We start from the raw sequence: 12,838 nt of genomic DNA, 5'->3' as shown, positions 1-12,838 counted from the left end.
ATCTTTGAAACGAACTCTTTTTTCCCACCTCTGGAACAAACTCCCCCACTCTCTTCAATCCCACTCCTCCCTCCAGGTCTTCAAAACAGCTGTCCACCACCATCTCTTATCTTCCCCCATCCAAAACCTTGATATTTTCTACCCCCGTTAATACTCCCCAAATCCACCTATTTTAAATTCCGTTTTGTTTCCTGAAAGTCCTAGTAGTGTCCATTTGCTTTATAATGCACAACCCGCCCCAGCCCTCTCTCTCCCTTCCATAGACCTCCCAATGTCCCTGTTGTCCACTGTGGTTGTGCTTCCCTCTCTCCCCCTTTATCTAGTAGCAGAGTCAGAGTTGAGGGTTCAAATAACCTTCTCCACAGTCTCAGTTGAAAAAGACAGAGCACAGGAACAGTTGGGAACGACAGGGAAGGATGGGTACCGAGAGTGAGTTGTTGGGGGGCATTCTGTAAGATTTGGAAGCAAACACAGAATTGAGGCATTCAGTCTTCTTACGAACAGTTTCCAAACAAATTAAGGATTTTTCAAAATTACAGGATTTGATTTACTGGAAGAGGTAGTTCTACAAACTTGAGTGAATAATAAGTGAATGTCTGTGATTTAACTTCATATATGTACTGTGCCTGGTGTCCTTCACATGATTTGTACAAAACCTGAAATCTTTGATTTGTGTCTCTCACGTGATTTGTAGACAACGTGTCCCTTCGCTGTACCGTATTGGCTTCGCACCACACAGCTGTAGTTCCCTTCCAGATCTTCTCCTGTGATGTTATAATTACTGAAGATCTTATCAAATTCAGTTTGGTTAATTGGATTCACTGTCGTCTCACTTCGATTTAGGAGGAGCCCCTGTGGGTTCCACCAGGTGATATTTGGTCCTGGCATGGCCTCAGCCTCACAGAAGAGCTTCCAGGAGGTGCTTGAACTTACGAACTCCTTCCAGGTACGAAGGATCTTTGGACATACTGTGGGATGGCAGGTACAAGTTTATTAGGACTAGGGCATGCCCGTACTATATCTATATCTAAAATTATATCCCCCCCCCTCTATTTACATGAAATGGTTTGGTCCAAAGCGAACGGCTTGCGAGTACGGTGACAATCCCCCCCCTCTATTTACATGAAATGGTTTGGTCCAAAGCGAACGGCTTGCGAGTACGGTGTTTTTTATCGGACCCGTGGAATTATAGATAGTAGTTTTAATTAGTTTTAAAACATAGTTTAACGGCAACATAGTTTGCCAACGTGAAATAAATGAATACGCTCTCAAATGTGCCGTCCGAGGCAGAGTGTGTTCGCCACGTTCGGCACACGCGATAGCTCGCTGCTCTCTGATTGGTTGAATCGTTTTTTGGACATAGCTCGGTAAGTAATTGTCCGATTAATATGAAACCTTGAAAAGGCACATCCTCGGGTCCCCAGCAATATACCTGGCAAGTTTAAAGTATATCGGACCTGTGGTTGTCGAGAAACAGCGGTCACAGACAAACAAACAAACAAACAAACAAACACACATACAGAGATTACTGGAATTATAGATAGACTAGGGCATGCCCGTACGTGGGTGCCTGTTCCTTGCCAAAAAAAAAAAAAAACGCTACCCGTACGCTCTACCCCGCCCGTACGCCCGTAAACAAAAAAAACAACGCTCTTCGCTTCCGCCCTTCGCTCTGACTGAATTGGGAGAAATAATGCGCATAAGAAATCGAGAAATTATTATTTTCTCCGGAAGAAATCGAATTACGAACCGTAATGGCGCAGGCTCTCGGGCTCGCAACAACGCGTTCTGTGATTGGCTGCCGGAAGTGAAGTCTTCACTGTCGCAAATGTGAAGCGATGAATACGATGAATCGCAAATTAGTTTTTATTAGTTTTAAAACATAGTTTAACGGCAACATAGTTTGCCGACGGGAAATAAATGAATACGCTCTCAAATGTGCCATCCGAGGCAGAGTCTGTTCGCCACGTTCGGCACACGTGATAGCTCGCTGCTCTCTGATTGGTTGAATCGTTTTTTGGACATAGCTCGGTAACTACTTCTGCGATTAATTTAAAACCTTGAAAAGGCACATCCTCGGGTCCCCAGCAATATACCTGGCAAGTTTCAAGTATATCGGACCGGTAGTTGTCGAGAAACAGCGGTCACAGACAAACATACAAACATACAAACATACAAACATACAAACAAACATACACACAGAGATTAGTGGAATTATAGATAGATGTCGTAGAATGTGGGAAATAACAAAATTATGTAATTCGTAATATTATCTAATCCGGTGCCCTGGTTGCCATCTTGGATAGTATATCATAACGAGTATAAAGCCCGTCAAAAATGACGGGTTGGAACAGTTTTTGACGGGACAGCAGCGTGAGCATGCCGAAGTCTGGGCCTAGTGTCAGGGTTGCTTATATTGTAGTGGTTACCGGTAGCATGACACAATTACCCTGCACCGGCCGATGACGCAACCGGCGAGCGGTCACGTGTCCGGACTCGCCCGGGCGTGTTGAGACTTGCCTTTACCGGGCGAACGCTTGCCTTGCATACCACGCCCCGTTGGGAGGCGTGGCTTATCTATTTGCATACCACGCCCCGCGGCTTTTGTGTGTTGAGTTTCTGATATATATTGCCGCCCGTTCGATGGGCTGATTCAGTGCTTTGGAGTTCGTTTGAGTGAGCCGGGAATAAATAGCTCAGAGAAACTTAATTCCTGGCGTCGTCCATTTTGTCCGATTTTATCGTGCGAACACAGCTCCCACAATTGGTGACCCCTTTCTACGAACACGGCGATGGAGTCAGCTGTAGCTTTGAAGCTCCCGGCCTTTTGGGAATCTCACGCGGCCGTTTGGTTTGCTCAAGCGGCTTCTCAATTCGCCCTGCTGAACATTACGGAGGACACGAAGCGCTACCACCACGTGGTCTCCGTGCTCAACGCCTCCTCCGCTTCCCGGGTTCTGAGCTTCCTACAGCACCCGCCGGACGCCGACAAATACGGCGCGCTCAAAGACCTACTCCTCGGTGCGTTTGGACTCACGGAGACCGAACGCGCACGACAACTACTACACCTCCCGGAGCTGGGCGAGGCCCGTCCGTCCGAAAGCATGGACCACATGCTTGCTCTTCTCGGTGACCACAGCCTGGACTTCCTCTTCCGCGAGCTGTTTCTCCAGTGGCTACCAGGGCAGGTACGATTAGCTTTGGCTAATTCGCCCATCACGGACCCTCGCGCCCTGGCCAAGGAGGCCGATAAATTTTGCTCGGCCAGGCGACACGTCGGAGCGGCCGCCTGGGACCCTGGGCCGACCGAGGCAACGCCCACGCCACCACCGGCGCCTCCACCGGCTGAGTCCGCGCCACTGACGGCTGCGACCGCCGCGACGCCCCGTCGACCGAACCCGACGCGACCGCCAGAGCCTCCACCAGAGCGGACCATGTGCTATTACCATGCCATGTTCGGGCTGAAGGCCAGAACGTGCCGCCCACCGTGCACTTTCAGCAGGTCGGGAAATGACCAGGCCGGCGCTCGCTGCCTGCCATGAGCGTCGGCCATTCAGGCAGCCTTCTGTTTATCACGGACACGGAGTCCGGCGGCGTTTTTTGTGCGACACCGGCGCTCAGCTGAGCGTGATACCCGCCTCGGTGGAGGACAAACAGGCCGCGCTTTGCGGCCCCGCTTTGGTCGCTGCAAACGGTTCCTCCATCCGCACCTTCGGTTCGCGCAGCGTCGAATTCTGCTTCGGGGGCCAGTGCTTCAGGTGGGACTTCATCACAGCGAACGTGCCCATGGCCTTGCTGGGTGCAGATTTTCTTTGCGCGCATGGGCTTTTGGTCGACGTCAAATGGCGCGGCTCATCAACGTGGAGACCTTCAGCTCGCTCGGCTCCGCTCCAACCAAGCTAGCCTGCGCACTCCCGGCCGTGGAAGATTTCACCCGCCTACTCGCCGAGTTTCCCGCCCTCACGCAGCCGACGTTTTCGGCCGTCGCCGTCAAGCACGGCGTCGAACACCACATCCCGACCACAGGTCCACCGGTCTACGCCAGGGCTCGCCGCCTCGACCCGGCCAAACTCGCCATAGCGAAGGCGGAATTCGACGCGCTGGAGCGATTGGGCATTGTGCGACGCTCGAATAGCGCATGGGCCTCGCCCCTGCACATCGTGCCCAAACCGGGTGGTGGATGGCGACCATGCGGTGATTACCGCCGCCTCAACGACGCCACCACCCCCGACCGGTACCCGATACCACACATACAGGACTTTTCCGCCCGTTTGGCGGGGCGGGTGATCTTCTCCAAGGTCGACCTCATTCAGGGCTACCACCAGGTACCTGTCCGGCCGGCCGACGTTCCGAAGACGGCTGTAATTACACCTTTTGGCCTCTTCGAGTTCCTCCGAATGCCGTTTGGCCTTAAGAACGCGGCCCAGGCCTTCCAGCAGCTGATGGACAGTGTGCTGCGCGATCTCACCTTTCTGTTTGTCGACCTGGATGACATTCTCATCGCCAGCACTTCCCGGGTGGAGCACCTCGTCCACCTGCGCACGCTTTTTGACCACCTCGGCCAGCACGGCCTCATCATCAACCCGACAAAATGCCAGTTTGGCGTAACGGCCGTCGACTTCCTGGGGCACCGCATCACGAAGCGCGGGGCCGTCCCGCTGCCTACCAAGGTGGAGGCAGTCACAAGTTTCCCACGCCCTCGCTCCATCAAGGCCCGACAGGAATTTTGGGGATGGTAAATTTCTACCACCGGTTCGTGCCTCGCGCCGCCCAACTCATGCGCCCCCTGTACGAAGCCCTCCAGGGCACGCCGGCCAAGCACGACGTCGCCTGGACCACAGAGATGGACGTGGCGTTTACCGGCGCTAAGCTGGCCCTCGCCAACGCGACCATGCTGGCGCACCCTGCGCTCGACGCACCCATCGCCCTCACCACGGACGCTTCCGACTACGCGGTGGGCGCCGTGCATGAACAGTGGGTGAATGTAGCTTGGCAACCGCTGGCCTTCTTCAGCCGGCAGCTTCACCCAAACGAGCGCAAGTATAGCGCTTTCGACCGCGAGCTCCTCGGCCTTTACCTGGCTGTTCGCCACTTCCGCCATCTTTTGGAGGGCCGCCCGTTCACGGCGTTTGTGGACCACAAACCCCTGGTCTTCGCCATGGCCAAGGTTACGGAGCCGTGATCGGCCCGCCAGCAGCGCCACCTCTCCGCCATGTCCAAATTTATGACGGACATCCGGCACGTCGCAAGCAAGGACAACGCTGTGGCCGATTGCCTCTCCCGGTCCGGCGCGAACGCCGTCCACCTGGGTGTGGACTTCGCCCGCATGGCGGCCGACCAGACCGCCGACCCCACGGTGCAAGCCCTCCGGACAGTGGACACAGGCCTGCGGTTGGCCGACGTCTCCTTCGAGGACACAGGCACAGTTCTCCTGTGCGACGTCTCCCTGGGCCAACCTCGCCCCATCGTGCCCACCGGATGGCGGCGGCACATTTTTGACGCCCTCCACGGCCTTTCCCACCCGGGCCGGAAAGCATCACAGAAGCTCGTGGCAGCGAAATTCGTCTGGCACGGGCTCCGTAAAGACATCCGCGACTGGGCCAATGCCTGTGTCGCCTGCCAGCGCGCGAAGGTTTACCGGCACACCCAGGCCCCGTTGGCACCATTCGACGTGCCCACGCGGCGCTTCGACCACGTCAATGTGGACCTGGTGGGACCCCTTCCCTCCTCGCGGGGCTTCACCCACCTCTTCACAATGGTGGACAGGACCACCAGGTGGCCAGAGGCCGTCCCGCTGGCATCAACAACATCCGCAGACGTGTCGCAGGCCTTCATTGGCACCTGGATTGCCCGTTTCGGCGCCCCCTCGGACATCTTCTCTGACAGAGGTCCGCAATTCACCTCCGAGCTTTGGGGTGCGGTCGCCCAGGCCTTGGGGGGCAAGCTTCACCGCACCACGGCCTACCACCCCCAAGCCAACAGCTTGTGCGAGCGGTTCCACCGCTCGATGAAGGCCGCTCTCAGGGCCAGCCTCCAGGACGAGGGTTGGGCCGACAGGCTCCCGTGGGTCCTATTGGGCCTCCGAACGGCCCCTAAAGAGGACCTCCAGGCTTCCACCGCCGAGCTGGTCTACGGCCGGCCACTGCGCGTGCCGGGCGAATTCATCCCTGACGCCACCGGCCCCTGGTCCGCGGCTCGCCAACGCTCGGTCCTCCAGGAGGCCGCCAGGAGATTTGCCCCCGTGCCCACGTCCCACCACGGCTGCCCCCAACCCCACGTCCCCCCAGCACTTCGCACTGCGGAGTACGTTTTTATCCGGCACGACGCACACCGGGGACCACTCTGGCCGCCGTACGATGGACCTTTCCGGGTCCTGAAGAGGGACGACAAGTCGTTCACCATCGACATCGGCGGCAAGGCGGACCGCATCTCCGTGGACCGTCTCAAGCCGGCCCATTTGGACCTCGACCAACCTCCACGGTTGGCCCTTCCTCCACGACGGGGCTGTCCCCCGTCAACCAGGCACCCCGCCCGACCATCCACCGCCCCGCCACCTACCACCCCCACACGAATCGTCAGGGGTCGTTTCGGCCGGGTCATCAAGACCCCCCTCAAATTGACTCTCCCGGTGCATGTTAATTCTGGGGGGATGCGTGTAGCGGTTACCGGTAGCCTGACACAATTACCCTGCACCGGCCGATGACGCAACCGGCGAGCGGTCACGTGTCCGGACTCGCCCGGGCGTGTTGAGACTTGCCTTTACTGGGCGAACGCGAGCCTTGCATTCCACGCCCCGTTGAGAGGCGTGGCTTATCTATTTGCATACCACGCCCCGACTGAGAGGCGTGGCTTTTGTGTGTTGAGTTTCTGATATATATTGCCGACCGTTCGATGGGCTGATTCAGTGCTTTGGAGTTCGTTTGAGTGAGCCGGGAATAAATAGCTCAGAGAAACTTAATTCCTGGCGTCGTCCATTTTGTCCGATTTTATCGTGCGAGCACAGCTCCCACAATACACTGAAAAGTCAATTGGCTGAGAAGATAATATGTACAGTTTCTTCTTCTTCACACAAGAACAGTTGGGAACGACAGGGAAGGATGGGTACCGAGAGTGAGTTGTTGGGGGACATTCTGTAAGCTTTGGAAGCAAACACAGAATTGAGGCATTCAGTCTTCTCACGAACAGGGCGCTAAGCTGGCCCTCGCCAACGCGACCATGCTGGCGCACCCTGCGCTCGACGCACCCATCGCCCTCACCACGGACGCTTCCGACTACGCGGTGGGCGCCGTGCATGAACAGTGGGTGAATGTAGCTTGGCAACCGCTGGCCTTCTTCAGCCGGCAGCTTCACCCAAACGAGCGCAAGTATCGCGCTTTCGACCGCGAGCTCCTCGGCCTTTACCTGGCTGTTCGCCACTTCCGCCATCTTTTGGAGGGCCGCCCGTTCACGGCGTTTGTGGACCACAAACCCCTGGTCTTCGCCATGGCCAAGGTTACGGAGCCGTGATCGGCCTGCCAGCAGCGCCACCTCTCCGCCATGTCCAAATTTATGACGGACATCCGGCACGTCGCAGGCAAGGACAACGCTGTGGCCGATTGCCTCTCCCGGTCCGGCGCGAACGCCGTCCACCTGGGTGTGGACTTCGCCCGCATGGCGGCCGACCAGACCGCCGACCCCACGGTGCAAGCCCTCCGGACAGCGGACACAGGCCTGCGGTTGGCTGACGTCTCCTTCGAGGACCCAGGCACAGTTCTCCTGTGCGACGTCTCCCTGGGCCAACCTCGCCCCATCGTGCCCACCGGATGGCGGCGGCACATTTTTGACGCCCTCCACGGCCTTTCCCACCCGGGCCGGAAAGCATCACAGAAGCTCGTGGCAGCGAAATTCGTCTGGCACGGGCTCCGTAAAGACATCCGCGACTGGGCCAATGCCTGTGTCGCCTGCCAGCGCGCGAAGGTTTACCGGCACACCCAGGCCCCGTTGGCACCATTCGACGTGCCCACGCGGCGCTTCGACCACGTCAATGTGGACCTGGTGGGACCCCTTCCCTCCTCGCGGGGCTTCACCCACCTCCTCACAATGGTGGACAGGACCACCAGGTGGCCAGAGGCCGTCCCGCTGGCATCAACAACATCCGCCGACGTGGCGCAGGCCTTCATTGGCACCTGGATTGCCCGTTTCGGCGCCCCCTCAGACATCTTCTCTGACAGAGGTCCGCAATTCACCTCCGAGCTTTGGGGCGCGGTCGCCCAGGCCTTGGGGGGCAAGCTTCACCGCACCACGGCCTACCACCCCCAAGCCAACAGCTTGTGCGAGCGGTTCCACCGCTCGATGAAGGCCGCTCTCAGGGCCAGCCTCCAGGACGAGGGTTGGGCCGACAGGCTCCCGTGGGTCCGATTGGGCCTCCGAACGGCCCCTAAAGAGGACCTCCAGGCTTCCACCGCCGAGCTGGTCTACGGCCGGCCACTGCGCGTGCCGGGCGAATTCATCCCTGACGCCACCGGCCCCTGGTCCACGGCTCGCCAACGCTCGGTCCTCCAGGAGGCCGCCAGGAGATTTGCCCCCGTGCCCACGTCCCACCACGGCTGCCCCCAACCCCACGTCCTCCCAGCACTTCGCACTGCGGAGTACGTTTTTATCCGGCACGACGCACACCGGGGACCGCTCCGGCCGCCGTACGATGGACCTTTCCGGGTCCTGAAGAGGGACGACAAGTCGTTCACCATCGACATCGGCGGCAAGGCGGACCGCATCTCCGTGGACCGTCTCAAGCCGGCCCATTTGGACCTCGACCAACCTCCACGGTTGGCCCTTCCTCCACGACGGGGCTGTCCCCCGTCAACCAGGCACCCCGCCCGACCATCCACCGCCCCGCCACCTACCACCCCCACACGAATCGTCAGGGGTCGTTTCGGCCGGGTCATCAAGACCCCCCTCAAATTGACTCTCCCGGTGCATGTTAATTCTGGGGGGATGCGTGTAGCGGTTACCGGTAGCCTGACACAATTACCCTGCACCGGCCGATGACGCAACCGGCGAGCGGTCACGTGTCCGGACTCGCCCGGGCGTGTTGAGACTTGCCTTTACTGGGCGAACGCTAGCCTTGCATACCACGCCCCGTTGAGAGGCGTGGCTTATCTATTTGCATACCACGCCCCGACTGAGAGGCGTGGCTTTTGTGTGTTGAGTTTCTGATATATATTGCCGACCGTTCGATGGGCTGATTCAGTGCTTTGGAGTTCGTTTGAGTGAGCCGGGAATAAATAGCTCAGAGAAACTTAATTCCTGGCGTCGTCCATTTTGTCCGATTTTATCGTGCGAGCACAGCTCCCACAATACACTGAAAAGTCAATTGGCTGAGAAGATAATATGTACAGTTTCTTCTTCTTCACACAAGAACAGTTGGGAACGACAGGGAAGGATGGGTACCGAGAGTGAGTTGTTGGGGGACATTCTGTAAGATTTGGAGGCAAACACAGAATTGAGGCATTCAGTCTTCTCACGAACAGCGTTTTCCAAACAAATTAAGGATTTTTCAAAATTACAGGATTTGATTTACTAGAAGAGGTAGTTCTACAAACTTGAGTGAATAATAAGTGAATGTCTGTGATTTAACTTCATATATGTACTGTGCCTGGTGTCCTTCACATGATTTGTACAAAACCTGAAATCTTTGATTTGTGTCCCTCACGTGATTTGTAGACAACGTGTCCCTTCGCTGTACCGTACTGGCTCCGCACCACACAGCTGTAGTTCCCTTCCGGATCTTCTCCTGTGATGTTATAACTACTGAAGATCTTCTCAAATTCAGTTTGGTTAATTGGATTCACTGTCGTCTCACTTCGATTTAGGAGGAGCCCCTGTGGGTTCCACCAGGTGATATTTGGTCCTGGCATGGCCTCAGCCTCACAGAAGAGCTTCCAGGAGGTGCTTGAACTTACGAACTCCTTCCAGGTACGAAGTATCTTTGGACATACTGTGGGATGGCAGGTACAAGTTTATTAGGATGTCGTAGAATGTGGGAAATAACAAAATTATGTAATTCGTAATATTATCTAATCCGGTGCCCTGGTTGCCATCTTGGATAGTATATCATAACGAGTATAAAGCCCGTCAAAAATGACGGGTTGGAACAGTTTTTGACGGGACAGCAGCGTGAGCATGCCGAAGTCTGGGCCTAGTGTCAGGGTTGCTTATATTGTAGCGGTTACCGGTAGCATGACACAATTACCCTGCACCGGCCGATGACGCAACCGGCGAGCGGTCACGTGTCCGGACTCGCCCGGGCGTGTTGAGACTTGCCTTTACCGGGCGAACGCTTGCCTTGCATACCACGCCCCGTTGGGAGGCGTGGCTTATCTATTTGCATACCACGCCCCGCGGCTTTTGTGTGTTGAGTTTCTGATATATATTGCCGCCCGTTCGATGGGCTGATTCAGTGCTTTGGAGTTCGTTTGAGTGAGCCGGGAATAAATAGCTCAGAGAAACTTAATTCCTGGCGTCGTCCATTTTGTCCGATTTTATCGTGCGAACACAGCTCCCACAATTGGTGACCCCTTTCTACGAACACGGCGATGGAGTCAGCTGTAGCTTTGAAGCTCCCGGACTTTTGGGAATCTCACGCGGCCGTTTGGTTTGCTCAAGCGGCTTCTCAATTCGCCCTGCTGAACATTACGGAGGACACGAAGCGCTACCACCATGTGGTCTCCGCGTTCAACGCCTCCTCCGCTTCCCGGGTTCTGAGCTTCTTACAGCACCCGCCGGACGCCGACAAATACGGCGCGCTCAAAGACCTACTCCTCGGTGCGTTTGGACTCACGGAGACCGAACGCGCACGACAACTACTACACCTCCCGGAGCTGGGCGAGGCCCGTCCGTCCGAAAGCATGGACCACATGCTTGCTCTTCTCGGTGACCACAGCCTGGACTTCCTCTTCCTCGAGCTGTTTCTCCAGTGGCTACCAGGGCAGGTACGATTAGCTTTGGCTAATTCGCCCATCACGGACCCTCGCGCCCTGGCCAAGGAGGCCGATAAATTTTGCTCGGCCAGGCGACACGTCGGAGCGGCCGCCTGGGACCCTGGGCCGACCGAGGCAACGCCCACGCCACCACCGGCGCCTCCACCGGCTGAGTCCGCGCCACTGACGGCTGCGGCGGGCGACGCCCCGTCGACCGAACCTGACGCGACCGCCAGAGCCTCCACCAGAGCGGACCATGTGCTATTACCACGCCATGTTCGGGCTGAAGGCCAGAACGTGCCGCCCAACGTGCACTTTCAGCAGGTCGGGAAATGATCAGGCCGGCGCTCGCTGCCTGCCATGAGCGTCGGCCATTCAGGCAGCCTTCTGTTTATCATGGACACGGAGTCCGGGCGGCGTTTTTTGTGCGACACCGGCGCTCAGCTGAGCGTGATACCCGCCTCGGTGGAGGACAAACAGGCCGCGCTTTGCGGCCCCGCTTTGGTCGCTGCAAACGGTTCCTCCATCCGCACCTTCGGTTTGCGCAGCGTCGAATTCTGCTTCGGGGGCCAGTGCTTCAGGTGGGACTTCATCACGGCGAACGTGCCCATGGCCTTACTGGGTGCAGATTTTCTTTGCGCGCATGGGCTTTTGGTCGACGTCAAACGGCGCGGCTCATCAACGTGGAGACCTTCAGCTCGCTCGGCTCCGCTCCAACCAAGCTAGCCTGCGCACTCCCGGCCGTGGACGATTTCACCGGCCTACTCGCCGAGTTTCCCGCCCTCACGCAGCCGACGTTTTCGGCCGTCGCCGTCAAGCACGGCGTCGAACACCACATCCCGACCACAGGTCCACCGGTCTACGCCAGGGCTTGCCGCCTCGACCCGGCCAAACTCGCCATAGCGAAGGCGGAATTCGACGCGCTGGAGCGATTGGGCATTGTGCGACGCTCGAATAGCGCGTGGGCCTCGCCCCTGCACATCGTGCCCAAACCGGGTGGCGGATGGCGACCATGCGGTGATTACCGCCACCTTAACGACGCCACCACCCCCGACCGGTACCCGATACCACACATACAGGACTTTTCCGCCCGTTTGGCGGGGCGGGTGATCTTCTCCAAGGTCGACCTCATTCAGGGCTACCACCAGGTACCTGTCCGGCCGGCCGACGTTCCGAAGACGGCTGTAATTACACCTTTTGGCCTCTTCGAGTTCCTCCGAATGCCGTTTGGCCTTAAGAACGCGGCCCAGGCCTTCCAGCAGCTGATGGACAGTGTGCTGCGCGATCTCACCTTTCTGTTTGTCGACCTGGATGACATTCTCATCGCCAGCACTTCCCGGGTGGAGCACCTCGTCCACCTGCGCACGCTTTTTGACCACCTCGGCCAGCACGGCCTCATCATCAACCCGACAAAATGCCAGTTTGGCGTAACGGCCGTCGACTTCCTGGGGCACCGCATCACGAAGCGCGGGGCCGTCCCGCTGCCTACCAAGGTGGAGGCAGTCACAAGTTTCCCACGCCCTCACTCCATCAAGGCCCGACAGGAATTTTGGGGATGGTAAATTTTTACCCCCGGTTCGTGCCTCGCGCCGCCCAACTCATGCGCCCCCTGTACGAAGCCCTCCGGGGCAAGCCGGCCAAGCACGACGTCGCCTGGACCACAGAGATGGACGCGGCGTTTACCGGCGCTAAGCTGGCCCTCGCTAACGCGACCATGCTGGCGCACCCGGCGCTCGACGCACCCATCGCCCTCACCACGGACGCTTCCGACTACGCGGTGGGCGCCGTGCATGAACAGTGGGTGAATGTAGCTTGGCAACCGCTGGCCTTCTTCAGCCGGCAGCTTCGCCCAAACGAGCGCAAGTATAGCGCTTTCGACC

General features: G+C 57.6%; 1 protein-coding gene across 1 annotated transcript in view; it reads right to left on the bottom strand.

The window, feature by feature from the left end:
• The window catches only part of LOC137426980 (hemicentin-2), an 86,561-nt gene that overhangs the window by 17,372 nt on the left and 56,351 nt on the right, over positions 1-12,838 (bottom strand). The window contains exons 10-11 of the mRNA XM_078778792.1: positions 9,692-9,976; positions 684-968 (exon numbers count right to left, since the gene is read on the bottom strand). Coding sequence (XP_078634918.1) covers positions 684-968; positions 9,692-9,976 — 570 coding nt within the window. The remainder of the gene's footprint in view (positions 1-683; positions 969-9,691; positions 9,977-12,838) is intronic.

Source organism: Myxine glutinosa, chromosome 5, assembly GCF_964187855.1.
Source record: "Myxine glutinosa chromosome 5, kmMyxGlut1.1, whole genome shotgun sequence".
Lineage (NCBI taxonomy): Eukaryota > Metazoa > Chordata > Myxini > Myxiniformes > Myxinidae > Myxine > Myxine glutinosa.
The sequence above is the reverse complement of the archived record's forward strand: the minus strand, read 5'-3'. Positions and strand labels throughout refer to the sequence as shown.